We start from the raw sequence: 15,975 nt of genomic DNA, 5'->3' as shown, positions 1-15,975 counted from the left end.
TTTTTTATACCACAATTTTTTTATAGTGGCTTCTTTTTGGTTTTGCCCTTATTTTCTTGGTGAATATCTAGCTTCCTTGGGGGGAGGGGGTGAAGGAGAAGAGTGAGAGATAAATTTGGCATCCTTGTATTTCTGAAAATGATCTGATATTTTGCCCTCATGCTTGGATTGATAATTTGGTTACATGTTGGTTTCATAATTGAAAATCATTTCCCCCTTGAACTCATAGGCATTGCTTTACTGTCTTCTAGTATCTCAAAACTTCAGATGAAATATGTAATAATGAGTTTCATTCTTGCTTATTTAAAAAAACATGATCTCTTAATTCTGTGAGGCTTTTAAGGTCTTCTCTTAGCTTTAGAAATTTCACAAGAATATGTGTAGTAGGTATAATGATATTTTTTCCAGTCCTTGTGCTGGGCACTTGAAGGGCTAACTCTTTTTTTTTTTTGAGACAGAGTCTCGCTCTTTCGTCCAGGCTGGAGTGCAGTTTTGTGATCTCCGCTCCTTGCAAGCTCTGCCTCCCGGGTTCATGCATTTTCCTGCCTCAGCCTCCTGAGTAGCTGGGACTATAGGCACATGCCACCACAGCCTGCTAATTGTTTACATTTTTTAGTAGAGGCGGGGTTTCACAATGTTAGTCAAGATAGTCTCAATCTCCTGACCTCGTGATCCTCCCCCCACCCGCCCCCCGCCTCAGCCTCCCAAATTGCTGGGATTACAAGCGTGAGCCACCGTGCCTGACCAAGGGCTAACTCATTTTGAAGGCTTTTGTTCTGCAATTTGGAAATTCTCTATTTCTTAGATAATACGATCTCCTAAAAAATTGTTTTTAAAACTTCCATGATTTAGATGGTGCTCTGTTTTCTCAGGGGATTCTCAACTTTCTTGAATTCTGAATTTTTGTTTCTCATGTTATAAAAACATTCTCAACTGATTTTTTTTAAATGACATTCCTTTGTTTGATGTTCTGTGGTTTTGTTTTTCTCTAGAATTACTTTATTTTGGTCTTGTATTTTTTTTTTTTGAGACAGAGTCTCACTCTGTCGCCCAGGCTGGAGTGCAGTGGCGCGATCTTGGCTCACTGCAAGCTCCGCCTCCCGGGTTTATGCCATTCTCCTGCCTCAGCCTCCTGAGTAGCTGGGACTACAGGCGCCCGCCACTTCGCCTGGCTAGTTTTTTGTATTTTTTTAGTAGAGACGGGGTTTCACCGTGTTCGCCAGGATGGTCTCGGATCTCCTGACCTCGTGATCCTCCCGTCTCGGCCTCCCAAAGTGCTGGGATTACAGGCTTGAGCCACCGCGCCCGGCTTTTTGTTTTCTTTTTTTTGTATTTTTTTAGTAGAGACGGGGTTTCACCGTGTTCGCCAGGATGGTCTCCATCTCCTGACCTCGTGATCCACCCGCCTCGGCCTCCCAAAGTGCTGGGATCACAGGCGTGAGCCACCGCACCCGGCTGGTCTTGTTCTTTACTCAGATTCTTCTTGTCATACTTCTGATTGTTTTTTGTGTTTTTGTTTTTGAGATGGAGTCTTGTTCTGTCACCCACGCTGGAGTGCAGTGACGCTATCTCGACTCACTGAAACCTCCGCCCTCCAGGTCCAAGCGACCCTCCTTGCCTCAGCCTCACGAGGAGCTGGGACTATAGGCACGTGCCACCACGCCTGGCTGGTTTTTTGTAGTTTTAGTAGAGATGGGGCTTCACCTTGTTAGCCAGGATGGTCTTGATCTCCTGACCTCGTGATCCACCTGCCTTTACCTCCCAAAGTGCTGGGATTACAGGTATGAGCCACTGCACCCTACCTAATTGTTATTATTTCATTTTTATTTTTTTGAGTTGGAGTCTCGTTCTGTCTCCCAGGCTGGAGTGCAATGGTGTGATCTGAGCTCACTGCAACCTCCACCTCCCGGGATCAAGCAATTCTCCTGCCTCAGTCTCCGAAGCTGGGACTACAAGTGCGTGCCACCATGCCTGGCTAAGTTTTGTATTTTTAATGGAGACGGGATTTTATCATGTTGGCCAGGCTGGTCTCAAACTCCTGACCTGAAGTGATCCACTGGCCTCAGCCTCCCAAGGTGCTGGAATTACAGGCGTGAGCCCCTGCGCCCAACCTGATAGTTATTATTATTTCATTTTTGTTTTTTTGAGATGGAGTCTCATTCTGTCTCCCAGGCTGGAGTGCAATGGTATGATCTGAGCTCACTGCAACCTCTACTTCCCGGGTTCAAGCAATTCTCCTGCCTCAGCCTCCCAAGTAGTTGGGACTAGAAGTGCGCACCACCATGCCTGGCTAATTTTTGTATTTTTAATAGAGACGGGGTTTCACCATGTTGGCCGGGCTGGTCTCGAATTCCTAACCTCAAGTGATCCATTGGCCTTAGCCTCCCAAAGTGCTGGGATTATAGGCGTGAGCCACCACACCTGGCCTGTCTATATATATTTTAATGTGAGAGAATAGATAGGGTGATTGGAAATGTTGTATATAGGTAGAGCTTGTTGACTGGTGGGCCTTGCTCATTCAATAAATACTTTAGTATGTAATGTGTGTAGGTGTCAGATAATTCACTTTATGATAATTGGATAGGGAAGTTTTGGAAGGGAAGGCAACCATTCCTAGAATTCCGGAATGAAGAGGATGTTATACTTATTTTCACAGGTAGTTTATTCATTTTCCTTAAAAAGGAACTTTTCTTGTTGCCCCATTTTCAGCTCTTTTTCTCATTTGTGTTTTTCTTCTGCTTCCTGTCCCCTTCTCCATTTTCTTTTTCTCTCCTCCTCTTTTTTTTTTACTCCTCCTTGCAGAGCCGGGCTACCCCCATAGGCAGTGTGACCAAAGTAACCCCTTTTTCTCATTTCTGTCTAGAAATTTAAGTCCAGATTTTTTCTGACTTTCCCAGGCAATTAGACTCTCCTGTTGTTTAGTTGGCCTATAATCCCTTCTTTTGCATAATCTAGGTTGTGAACGTTTTCTGCTGTATTTTATCTTATTTGAGCTTCCCTGAGACTTAGTGAAACATCTGGTCCATTTATAGCCTCTCTCTCATTTTTCCTACTGTTAGAGATTTATTCTGTTTTAAAATACCTAGCTGAGTGCTATGGTTGTGTCAGGAGGATTGCTTGATCCCAGGAGTTCTGGGCTGCTGTGCACTGTGCCGATTGAGTGTCTGCATCAAGTTCAGCATCAGTGTGGTGACCTCCAGGTTGCCTGAGGATAGGTGAACCAGTCTAGGACGGAAATGGAGCAGGTCAAAACTCCTATGCTGATAGTGGTGGGATTGCACCTATGAATAGCCACTGTATTCCAGCCTGGGCAGCAATGAGATCCTGTTTCTTAAAAAATAATAGTAAATTAAAATGCTTTTATTGTCATTTTAGCAGATAAGTCCTGTGCTTCATCTGGCTCTTTGAATCTAAAAGTATTTTAATTTTATTTATTTATTTTGAGACAGAGTCTTACTGTGTCACCCAGGCTGGAGTGCATTGGCACAGTCTCGGCTCACTGCAACTTCCGCCTCCCAGGTTCATGCAATTCTTGTGCCTCAACCTCCAGAATAGCTGGAATTACAGGCGTGCGCCACCATGACCGGATAATTTTTGTATTTTTAGTAGAGATCAGGTTTCACCATTTTGGCCAGGCTGGTCTTGAACTCCTGACCTCAAGTGATCAGTCCGTGTCATCCTCCCAAAGTGCTGGGATTACAGACACGAGCCAGTGTGCCCATCCATGATTTTATTTTTAATTAAAATTAATCTGGATTGTAAATTGAGAGATCAGTATACTCTTAGGGATTATGGAAGACAGTGAGCTTACTTAATAGTCAGCAGGACTCTTGAAAGTAAATGATGTCTTAGAGCTGGGCGTGGTGGGTCACACCTGTAATCCCAGTACTTTGGGAGGCCAGGCGGGTGGATCACCTGAAGTCAGGAGTTCCAGACCAGCCTGGCCAACATGGTGAAACCCTGTCTCTACTGAAAAATACAAAAATCAGCTGGGTGTGGTGGCATGTGCCTGTAATCCCAGATACTCGGAGGCTAAAGTAGGAGAACCCCTTGAACCGGGAGGCAGAAGTTGCAGTTAGCAGAGATCGTACCACTGCACTCCAGCTTGGGGGACAGAGCGAGACTCTGTCTCAAAAAAAAAAAAAAAGAAAAGAAAAGAAAGTAAATGATGTCTTAGAAACAAACCTTAAAAAAAATCTTAATCTTACTCATGGTAAATGTAATATAAGTCTAAGCCAGCCTCAGCTCTTGCCTGAGATTACTAGTCTCCTTGTTTCTATTCTACACGTATTCTCTACACAGCAGTGAGGGTAATCATTGCAAGTAAAATATTGCCTTACTTATTTGCTTAAATCCCTCCCATAGTTTCCCTTTACACTTAGAGTAAAATCCATACCCTTTCTCCTGATCTGTAAGATTGTATGCAGTCTCTTGCCTACCTCGTTCTTCACCCATGTTACCTACTGGTATCCTGCTTGTCTCCTGATGTAGCTGCACCAGCATCCTTGATAAATTATTCAAAAAGCCAAGCTCATTCCTCATGGCCTTTTAGAATTGGATTATAAAGAGGGTGAACTGCTTATCCCTTCTTACCATTCAGTGCTGCTCAAAAGTTATCTTCTCAGGGAGGATTTTCCTGACCATTTTATCTAAACTATGGTCTTTCTCTCCCAAATCACTGCCTGTCCTGTGCACTGCTTTTAATTTCTCCTTAGCATGTATCTGAAATTATATTATGTATTTGCTAATGGTCTTTTCCTTTATTAGAATGTAAGCTCTATGAGGGCAAGGAGTCTTGTTTACTGCTGTATTCTTCTAGCACAAACACACATACCCCCTTAGAACAATTGTAGGTACACAATAGAAATTCAGCAAATGTTTGGGTGAATGAAATGACAATGTGGCCCTAAAATACTATTTTAAAACTTGTTTTATTTCCAGGTTGTATTTTCTTATTTAATGTGTGTAAAAATGTGGTGGTATGAATTTTTTTTTGTTTTAAAAACTTTAATAGTGAGTTTTTGTGGGCACATTGTATTCATAAGATCTATTAATTGTAGCCATAACTTTAAATAAGTAAATTGGTTGTGTACATGATTATCTGTAAGTAAAATGAAGGTCTCTTAGAAGTTAATACAGTTTAACCTTAAAATCTGTTGTAGGCTGGGCGCAGTAGCTCAAGCCTGTAATCTCAGCACTTTGGGAGGCCGAGATGGGCGGATCACGAGGTCAGGAGATCGAGACCATCCTGGCTAACACGGTGAAACCCGTCTCTACTAAAAAAAAATACAAAAAACTAGCCGGGCAAGGTGGCGAGTGCCTATAGTCCCAGCTACTCTGGAAGCTGAGGCAGGAGAATGGCGTAAACCCGGGAGGCGGAGCTTGCAGTGATCTGAGATCCGGCCACTGCCCTCCAGCCTGGGCGACAGAGCAAGACTCTGTCTCAAAAAAAAAAAAAAAAAAATCTGTTCTAAAATTATTTGACATTTTTCTCACTGAATAAGAATGAGAAGGAGGAAGCATAGTGTAGAAAAGTAGCATGCAAGATAGAGTGATACTGGATTGTAATTATGTAAGTTAAGGAAATAATATGCTTTACCTATTCCTTGTCGCCCTTTTTTTCCTGCCTTATAGATAAGGGAAAAAAAAGATTGACTAAAAGGGGTTTAATTTAATTTAATTTATTTTTTGAGACGGAGTCTCGCTCTGTGGCGCGGGCTGGAGTGCAGTGGCCAGATCTCAGCTCACTGCAAGCTCCGCCTCCCGGGTTTATGCCATTCTCCTGTCTCAGCCTCCGGAGTAGCTGGGACCACAGGCACCTGCCTCCTCGCCCGGCTAGTTTTTTGTATTTTTTTTTTTAGTAGAGACGGTTTCACCGTGTTAGCCAGGATGGTCTCGATCTCCTGACCTCATGATCCGCCCGTCTCGGCCTCCCAAAGTGCTGGGATTACAGGCTTGAGCCGCTGCGCCCGGCAAGGGTTTTAATTTTAATGATATGTCTTTTTTTTTTTTTTGAGACGGAGTCTCGTTGTGTCGCCCAGGCCGGAGTGCAGTAGCGCGATTTCGGCTCACTGCAAGCTCCGCCTCCCGGGTTCCCGCCATTCTCCTGCCTCAGCCTCCGAGTAGCTGGGACTACAGGCGCCCGCCACCTCGCCCGGCTAGTTTTTTGTATTTTTAGTAGAGACGGGGTTTCACCATGTTAGCCAGGATGGTCTTGATCTCCTGACCTCATGATCCACCCGCCTCGGCCTCCCAAAGTGCTGGGATTACAGGCTTGAGCCACCGCGCCCGGCCTTAATGATATGTCTTATGTGAGTATTGTTTTGGTTATACTAGTTACTGAAATGTGTGTCATGTCACGGTTGACTTTTTTTTTTTTCTGAGATGGAGTTTTGCTCTTGTTGCTCAGGCTAGAGTGCAATGGTACAATCTTGGCTCACTGCAACCTCTGCCTCCTGAATTCAAGCAGTTCTCCTGCCTCACCCTCCCAAGTAGCTGGGATTACAGACATGCACCTCCACACCCAACTAATTTTTTTGTATTTAGTAGAGTCAAGGTTTCACCATGTTGGTCAGGCTGGTCTCGAACTCCTGACCTCAGGTGATCCACCCACCTCAGCCTCACAAAGTGCTGGGATTACAGGTGTGAACCACTGCGCCTGGCCACAATTCACTTTTAGATATAAGCCTTGTTTTTGTAGTATGATAATAGATTAGTTGATAAGGTGAATATCCAAAAGGTGAACCATCAAAGGTTTAGCTGCTATGTTAACTGAGAAGTATTTATGGAATATAATTGTTCTATACTTGGTAGGTTAAAAGTTTGATTTTAAAAATAATCATGTGGATGATGAATTTAAATTAAAAATTCCTTTTCCTGGAATTATTGTTCTGTATAGTATTTCCCAACTGGGGCAATTGTATGTCCTTCCAGCCCCATCCCCAGGTAACATTTGCCAATGTCTAGACATTTTTGATTATCAACTTGGGGTGTGCTACTGGCACCTAGTAAGTAGAGATTAGAGATGCTGCTAAATATCTTACAGTGTACAGGATAATCTCCCATAACAAAAAATTATCCAGCTCGAAGTGTTAAAAGTGTTAAGGTACTTTAATATAATGAATAACTTGTAACAGAAATTTGAACTCTAAAGTAATAGTTACTAGAAAGATCAGCATGTTTACTGATTGACTTCATTGGGGAGATTCCCCATGCTATTTTAGTCACTCCATACTAGAGTCAGATACTTGACATGGTCTTTTTTTTTTTTTTTTTTGAGACGGAGTCTCGCTCTCACCCAGGCTGGAGTGTAGTGGCGCAATCTCCGCTCACTGCAAACTCCTCCTCCTGAGTTCACACCATTCTCCTGCCTCAGCCTCCCGAGTAGCTGGGACCACAGGCGCCTGCCACCACGCCCGGCTAATTTTTTGTGTTTTTAGTAGAGACGGGGTTTCACCGTGTTAGCCAGAATGGTCTTGATCTCCTGACCTTGTGATCCGTGTGCCTCGGCCTCCCAAAGTGCTGGGATTACAGGTGTGAGCCACCGCGCCCGGCCTGGCAGACATGGTCTTTTATTATGCTGAAACAAAAATGCTTTTTTTTCCCCATAGTGAAAAGGATTTTGTTGGAATAACTGGATAATTTATTTCCTGCTGTTAATATTGCTTGAGATATGATGTCATAAGGATCAAAATAATAGTCGTCTCCTTGTAGAAAGTGGTACAGCCAGTTGACAAAGTTAGATGATGTTCCCTGTCATTAAAATAAATTCAATGAATTACTGTTATTCTCTTTTGAAGGCTTTTTTTGTTTGTTTGTTTGTTTTTGAGATGCAGTTTTGCTCTTGTTGCCCAGGCTGGAGTGCAATGGCGCAGTCTCGGCTCACTGCAACCTCCGCCTCCCAGGTTCAAGTGATTCTTCTGCCTTGGCCTCCCAAGTAGCTGGGATCACAGGCATGCGCCATCACACCCGGCTAATTTTTGTATTTTTAGTAGAGACGGGTTTCGCCATGTTGGCCACGCCAGTCTTGAACTCCCAACTTCAGGTGATACACTCGCCTCAGCCTCCCAAAGTGCTGGGATTACAGGAGTGAGCCACTGCGCCTGGCCCTCTTTTGATGACATTTAAACAACCTTCTTAAATTCTGGAAACACTTATAATTTTAAAGATGTAATATGATCAAACACCTTTTTAGTCATAGAGTAATTCATTCAGAAGCCTCGTTTGTTTATATTAGTAAATTGGTGAATTTCTGTCACCTAGTCATTGTAAATATCTATTATTATTTTTCCATTCTTTGAGTTTTGAAAGTGCATTTAAATGTTTAGCAGTTAATTTTAATGAAGTTAATTAGAGGCCTGTTGCAAGTCCTCTGCATTTTGTATCTCAGGAATATTATCTTTCTTTTTTACATTAATATTCTTAAAAAGTATTTCTTTATTGGTTTGAATAAAACTGAAGTTTCTCTTATGCAGGATGCTGTGGGGTACTGTTGGCGTATAAAATAAATTTAGCTCTTGACTGTAAATGAAATTGTAGTCTAATGGAAAATAACATATTATCTGATAGCGCTATAAATAAAATATAGTATAGACACAGTGGGGAATAATTCCATTTATGAAGATATAGAAGCTTTATGTAGTTTGGTATGGTTAGATTATAGGGGTGTTCCTTAGTAGTTTGGTGTGTCATGATGAGAAATGAGACCTGAAAAGCGTAAGACTATAGAATGGAATAGCAGAATAGTATTTATAAATTTATGTATTATCTTTGAGATGATGGGGGAGCTTTTTCAAGTATTGAGTGAGATAAAATAAGTTTTGGAAAATAAGGATTTTGGAAAAACCAAGTAATGTTATTGAAAGGTTGCTTGAAATGAAAAGGTACATTTGTATGAAAGGAGATCAATTTGGACATGTTTGAGCAACTCATAGAGAAAGTGATGTGAGGCTGACACTAGGAAATTAGAAGTAGCAGGGATGTATGAGTATTATAGATGCTGTGGAATATATTTTGAAGAACTTTGCAGCCAGTTGAATAGTAAAGTAGGGGAATAACAGGAGAGTTTAAGGCCAAGCATATTTAGTTCATGAGGTGGAAAGATAAAGAATAGGTTTGAAGGTGTTTCTACCATTGTTTTTACCCACTTTAGGCTAAATCTTACCAAACATAATTTTTCTGATTTTTTTTTTTTAAAGTAGCATTTCTAAATAGAAGTACCTTGGAATGGGTACTTCTATTTAGTACCCATTTAATACCTAGGCTAATTAATCTATTTAATACCTAGGCTGGGCGTGGTGGCTCACACCTGTAATTCCAGCACTTTGGGAGGCCAAGGTGGATGGATCATGAGGTCAGGAGTTTTGAGACCAGCCTGGCCAACATGGTGAAACCCCATCTCTACTAAAAATACAAAAAATTAGCTGGGCATGGTGTTAGGCGCCCAGCTACTCAGGAGGCTGAGGCAGGAGAATCGCTTGAACCTGGGAGCCAGAGGTTACAGTGAGCCAAGACCATGCCACTGCACTCCAGCCTGGGCAACAGAGCAAGACTCTGTCTCAAAAAAAAAAAAAAAAAAAAACAGAAACTATTGATATACCTTATGAAAATAAGGTCTTGCTAAATAATGAAGGCCTGGCTAAATAATAATGACATACCCACTTAAGCAAAGGAAATCTGTGTAGGTTGATATGGGAAGCTCTGTATGTAGATGAGGAACAAAGTACATATGTGCATACATATATGCTGGTATACGTAGGCTTTTTCCACCTTAATTAGATGATAGAAATATTACTTGTTATCTTGAAGGAGAGAGATTGAGATAATTAGGCTTTTCATCTTTTTGTACTACATGACTTTAGCTATGTGCATGTAATGTGAGTACATTGTAAAACTGTGAATGCAGTTTGAGGTGCTTGCTGAGAGATTCCATCAGGCAGTTGGGATAATGTCTGAAACTTAATAGAGGGGACTGTTAATAACCTAGAGTAGATATACAATGCAAAAGGACAAGAATGCATCAGTAGAAACAAAGAATTAGTGGATTTATAATAGTGGAACCTTACAGGGGTGTGACTTCATAGAAAATTACAGTAGCAGAAATTCAAAGCTTTGTTTTATTTATGTCAAGCGAAACTCCATTTTCTGTTTGGTATAAATAAATGTTTCCATTGATTGCTATTGAAAGGTGGCACTGTCCTTCCATAATAGTGGGTTAGTGAAAGAAATTTGTACTCTTGATTTTTATTTTTTCTTTTTATAAGAGAGAGGATCTTGTTCTGTTACCCAGGCTATGGTGCAGTGGCATGATCACGGCTCACTGCACCATTGAGCTCCTGGGCTCAAGCCATCCATCCTCCTTAGCCTCCCATGCAGGCATATGACAACACCACTCAGCTAATTATTTTTTTTTTTGAGAGACAGGATTTCGCTATGTTGTCCAGGCTGGTCTTGAACTCCTGGTCTCCGGTGATGCTACTACCTTGGCCTCCCAAAGCGCTGGGATTACAGATGTGAGCCACTGCACCTGGCCCTCTTAATTTTTCTGATCAGCAGTTTTAGGTGGTGATGGCTACCTAACTAGTATAGAGTTATAGAATTGATCATTTCTAAGTACCTTTTTTATTCTTAGACTTTCATGTGTAGAAGTTTTATGTTTAACTTTTCATTGACTATGTTTTTAAAAGTAAAATTCCTCTAATTTGTTAGAATTTACTTGTGGGGAAGGAGAGGTTGGAATGGAACACAGCATAACCCATATATAAGATACATGTGGCAAATATCTTTTTTTGTTTCTAATTCTTTTTAGTTTCTCTATTAATTAATGATAATATGTATTTCAGAATAGAGGCTAAGAACCGTATAAATTTTAAAGACAGCAAAATTTCTGGCAAGAAACATTATATCTTTTTTCATGGGTTTAGCACTTAGTTTTAGAAGAATTTGTGGTGGTTTAGTCCGTTATTCTGATTTATAGGGAAACCTGTCTAAACCCTGAGCAAAGAAAGAACTGTATTTGAGCATAGTTCTTTACATGTTTTATTCTGTGGCCAAGGTATATCAGGATACACCATGATGTTCATCAATAGAATTAACTCCAGTGTTGTATTAGTGATATACCAGATTTGTATGTATATAGTTATAGAATGCATTATTTGATCTCTAAAAGGTAGTTCTGAATGACTTTGATTCACAGAAGGAAGCCTGTGATGAAATAAACCTGTTTTGATTTTATTGTACCCTAAATCTTTTAAGTAAGTCTTCTATATTTCCTGTTTTATTTTAATGCAATAAAGCTTTCCTTTGACAGTGACCTTGACTCAGTTTAAGGATTGATTCTGAATATAGGAGATGGTAATAGAAAAAAGTACTATTTAAAAAGTGGGAGATTTTAGGCTGGGCACAGTAGCTCGCACCTCTAATCCCAACACTTTGGGAGGCAAAAATGGGAGGATCACTTGAGCCCAGGAGTTCAAGACCAACCTGGGCAATATAGTGAGATCCTGTCTCTACAAAACATAAAAAACTAGCCAAGTGTGGTGGTACATGCCTGTAGTCCCAGCTACTCAGGAGGCCAAAAAGGGAGGATACTTTGAGCTCCGGAGGTGGAGGTTGCAGTGAGCTGAGACCGCGCCACTGCACTCCAGCCTGGGTGACAGAGCAAGAAGACCTTGTCTCAAAACAAAAAAAAAAAAGAAAAAAAGCGGTAGGGAGATTTTGACATTATTGCATTCGTTTGTTTCTTAACTTTCCATCTATAGCTTATCTGCTTCTATAATTGTCAATCCTTAAAAACTGTCATACCTCATCTGGAAGAATTTTTATTGAATAAAGGCATAATAGCATATGCTTCCATAAGCTATGTTAAATTATATATGAGTACATTTCAGGATAGTATGTTATTGTCATAGTAAAAGGAAGGAGATGAATTAATGAATAATATAATTTAAATTTGCTTTGGGCCTTGCAACACTTGCTGTTCATGGCTGTACCTGATCTTTTTGCAGTTTGTCTGTATTTAGCTTTATGTCTAATTGAAACTGTGTCTGTAGTTAATTATTTGGCTGTATGTGAAAGTTCGTTTGAGGAAAGGAAAGGTTATTCGTATTCTAAAAGTGTATGTGTACTATATAATTGATGTTGACAGTATGGTAATTAGAGTTTTTTATCTGGCATCTCTTAAAAGTAACAATTTTTAATTCTATTTTTTATCAGCTTTAAATATAGAATGTATAATGTAAATGATTTATATTTTAAAATTTATTGTGTCTTGATCCTCTTGAAATTGACTACATTTAAATTCTTTGCACATCCTAATGTCTGTGAGAATGATTCAATAAAATAACAAAAAGTCATATTTAGGTAATGCATTTGGTTTACTCATTTTTATTTTAATAGAGCCCTGTGCAGTAGAATTGGTTTTTTTAATAATGTTACTGCACAGTGGTCTAGCAACTACTTATATAAACAGTGTGAAGGTTTTTATACTTATGCCAGAGGACAACTTAATATGAAACACAGAGTTGTTTTATTTGTCTCTACAGAGAGCAGTAGTGTCTTTCAGGCTGGGGGAAGGGAGATTTCTTATACTTTCTTCCCTAAGAATAGTTATTTGAATATGAATACTTAAAATCTTTTCGTCTCTGACTTTGCCACTGTGTGACCTTGGCAAAGCCCTTGATTTTACATAATTTCCACATCAAAGTAAGGGATAATACCCTTTGCTTCTTATCTTAAAATATTATTTTAAGTGTTAAATAAGAAAAGTACGTATCAAAGTAGCTAGAATTACTATTTTGAAAAGATTTGCATTAGTGAAATTTGGTAGACAATTCAGCTAATGGTTATTTAGAGTCTAATGTGGTGAGGTAAAAAACTACACTTGATACTTATCTGTTTATACAACAGAACTATTCTGGTGATTAATTATAAAACATACCCCCAATGACAGTGTGCTAACATTATGTTCCCACAGAAGAAAGTTTTTGTATACTTGGGATTTTAGTTTTTGGGATAAATCTGGGGCATATTTGGAATAATAATGATATATATTTGAGCATTTGATAGCATGTTTAGAAATCAGTTTTTGTTTTGATGGCCTGCTTTGCCCTTAGTTTGTAAGCGATCGAGTGCTGCTAGTGCTAGGCATTAGTGAATAGATGAATGAGGTGTGATTTCTCTGTCACTCAAAGAATGTACAATCTGCAGATACCTTCATTGCTCCCAGACCTTACATATCTTACAATTTTTGTCTTAGTACTCAGAGTAGATAAATAGTGGCATTGGTACCTTCTAGTGTGTAAAAATTGTTTATTTCAGAGTACAAGATACTGTATTTTAGTAGTACTAATGCAAAAACATCTCAGTCTGTGATTTTTAGATTTCATTGATTCATTAGCAAGTATTGACACCTATTATGTACCAGGTACTCTAGGCATCTGTGCTAAATTAGTGAACAAAGGTAAGACCCCTGTCTTTGTGGAGCTTTTATGTTCTAGTGTGACAGTCAACTATGAACTTAATAAATTATGTAATATGTTAAAAGATAACTGCTATGCAGGAAAATAGAGCAGGGTAAGGGGGATTATTATTGAGGCAAATGGGCATGGGCATATTGCTATTTTAAATAAGGTAGTTGTGGTCTCATAGAGAGGTGACATTTAAACAAAGACTTGAAGGAAGTGAGTTGGCTATGCAGATATTTGGAAGGAGAATGTTCCCAATAAAAGAAATAGCCAGGAATGGGTCTGGAACCCATTGAGGAACATAAAGAAAGGCCTTGGAAGCAGTATAAGAGAGGACTAGAATAGTAAAAGATGAAGTTGGAGAGGAGAAGAACAAGATTATGGGAAGTTTTCATAGGATAATATAAAGACTTTGGTTTTTTTCTCAGAGTGAAATAGTCATTGCAAGATTCTGAATATGATCTGACTACAAGCTTGGCTGCTAGCTACTATTATGACAGGTTGAGAACCTTAGCTTTGTATACCCGAGAGAATAGGAATTTGAGAGTCTAAACGTGTCTTATGCAAACCAGAAGCTAATGATTCTGTGTTCACACTCACCGAGCAGTTGGGTCTTCAGAGAGAAAAAAGTCCTGATACTTTCCAGGGTTCTTTGGTATAGATCAGCTTGCTTCTTCTTGTGGTGTCCCTCTTTTATCCTTAGGTTTCAGCTTTCTGTGGTCTGTCAGTTTCCACTAGCTAATCTTTCCAACTTCATTGTTGTCTTCTCTTTTATTCTGTCATCTCCTGTCATTTTATTGGTTATTTTAGGAGAATAAAGAGAAGCAGTTTTTCAGTCGCTGTGTTGAAGCAGACTAATAGCTTAAAAATTCATGTGCCAATGTGATTAGAAAAGAACTCAGATACTTGCACTGAAACTTCACTTTCCATTGTGAAACATCTTGCCATAATTAATAGTAATAATGCTATTTTCATGAAACACAAATCAGTCCTTCAAAAATTTAAAACTTAAAGTACTCATGGCAGTTAAAAAAAAATACATAATCACTTTCCTTGTATACATTGTTTAAAAGTATCTTACCTCACTTTTATAAAGCCCCCACTTTGAGTTACTGTCCTGGAGCAGTTTAGATTTAAGAGCCCCTTTCAGGGAATGGATTTGGACAAAATAGTGTGCTTGAGTTAAGAACCGTGAATTACCTAAAGACAACGTATTTTGGTGGAAAGATCATGTAGTTAGGAAACTTGGATTTTGGCCCCATTTCTCTATGGCTCAATTTTAGACTTCAATAAATTATTTAATATTTTCATGCCTCCTCATTTGTGAAATAAGGGATTGCAGGTTAGATAATTTTTAAGTAGTTCTAAAAACCTTATGATACTTATGTCATTTTGGAAATTTTTAATGCTTATGTGGATAATTAATTTTTTTAATTTTTTTTATGCAGGTTAATGGTGCAATGTAAGAAACCTTTAAAAATTTCTGATGAATTAGTGCAGCAATATCAAATTAAAAACCAGTATCTTTCAGCAATAGCATCTGATGCAGAACAAGAACCTAAAATTGATCCATATGCATTTGTTGAAGGAGATGAGGAATTCCTTTTTCCTGATAAAAAAGATAGACAAAATAGTGAGAGAGAAGCTGGAAAAAAACACAAGGTAAGAGGAATCACAGTACACCAAAAGGTCACTGTTGATTTTGTAGCACTGCATATAATAACACTCTTAGTACCACAATTATTTCACTTCTTTTGTCTTAGAATAGAAAGAGTAATCATTTATTTAGAAAAACGTATTTTTGGCCGGGTGCGGTGGCTCATGCCTGTGATCCCAGCACTTTGGGAGGCCAAGGCAGGCGGATCACGTGAGGACAGGAGTTCGAGACCAGCCTGGCCAACATAGTGAAACTCTGTCTCTAATAAAAATACAAAAAGTAGGTGAGTATGGTGGTGTGCGCCTGTAATCCCAGCTATTCAGGAGGCTGAGGCAGGAGAATCATTTGAACCCAGGAGGCAGAGGTTGCAGTGAGCCGAGATCAGGCCACTGCACTCCAGCCTGGGTGAGAGAGCAAGACTCCCGTCTCAAAAAGAAAAAAAAGAAAAATGTATTTTTTTGAATGGGTAAATCAAGCACATGGTACCAATTATAGCTGATCTCTGATAATGAACATATTTTGTTGTTTAAAAGTTTCTGGGTTGGATAAAGGCTGTATTAAATTTTGTCATCATTGAAATCAGGACATTTAGGTAGGCTATTTTGACAGTGGTTTTAAAATACATTGTAAATGAATTACCAGTTTTCAAAAATAAAATAGAATATACATCACTGAGTTTAAAAAATAATGTGCTATTTTTGAATATGTGATTCAGGAACTTACAGTGCACCTAAAAGTAAAAATGAAGTGCAAGTATATAGTATATATGAGAATTTGTTAAGATTAAGATAATTTGCTAAACAAGAATTATGTCTTAAATACAAAATATGAAAATTGGCCAGGACAGTGGCCCAT

At 39.3% G+C, this 15,975-nt stretch overlaps 1 protein-coding gene across 1 annotated transcript in view; it reads left to right on the top strand.

Moving 5' to 3' along the window:
- MED13 (mediator complex subunit 13) overlaps window positions 1–15,975 on the top strand; it is a 123,876-nt gene that overhangs the window by 57,092 nt on the left and 50,809 nt on the right. Inside the window, exon 10 of the mRNA XM_023204666.2 lies at window positions 14,912–15,125. Coding sequence (XP_023060434.2) covers window positions 14,912–15,125 — 214 coding nt within the window. The remainder of the gene's footprint in view (window positions 1–14,911; window positions 15,126–15,975) is intronic.

Source organism: Piliocolobus tephrosceles, chromosome 16 (genome assembly GCF_002776525.5).
Source record: "Piliocolobus tephrosceles isolate RC106 chromosome 16, ASM277652v3, whole genome shotgun sequence".
Lineage (NCBI taxonomy): Eukaryota > Metazoa > Chordata > Mammalia > Primates > Cercopithecidae > Piliocolobus > Piliocolobus tephrosceles.
The sequence above is the reverse complement of the archived record's forward strand: the minus strand, read 5'-3'. Positions and strand labels throughout refer to the sequence as shown.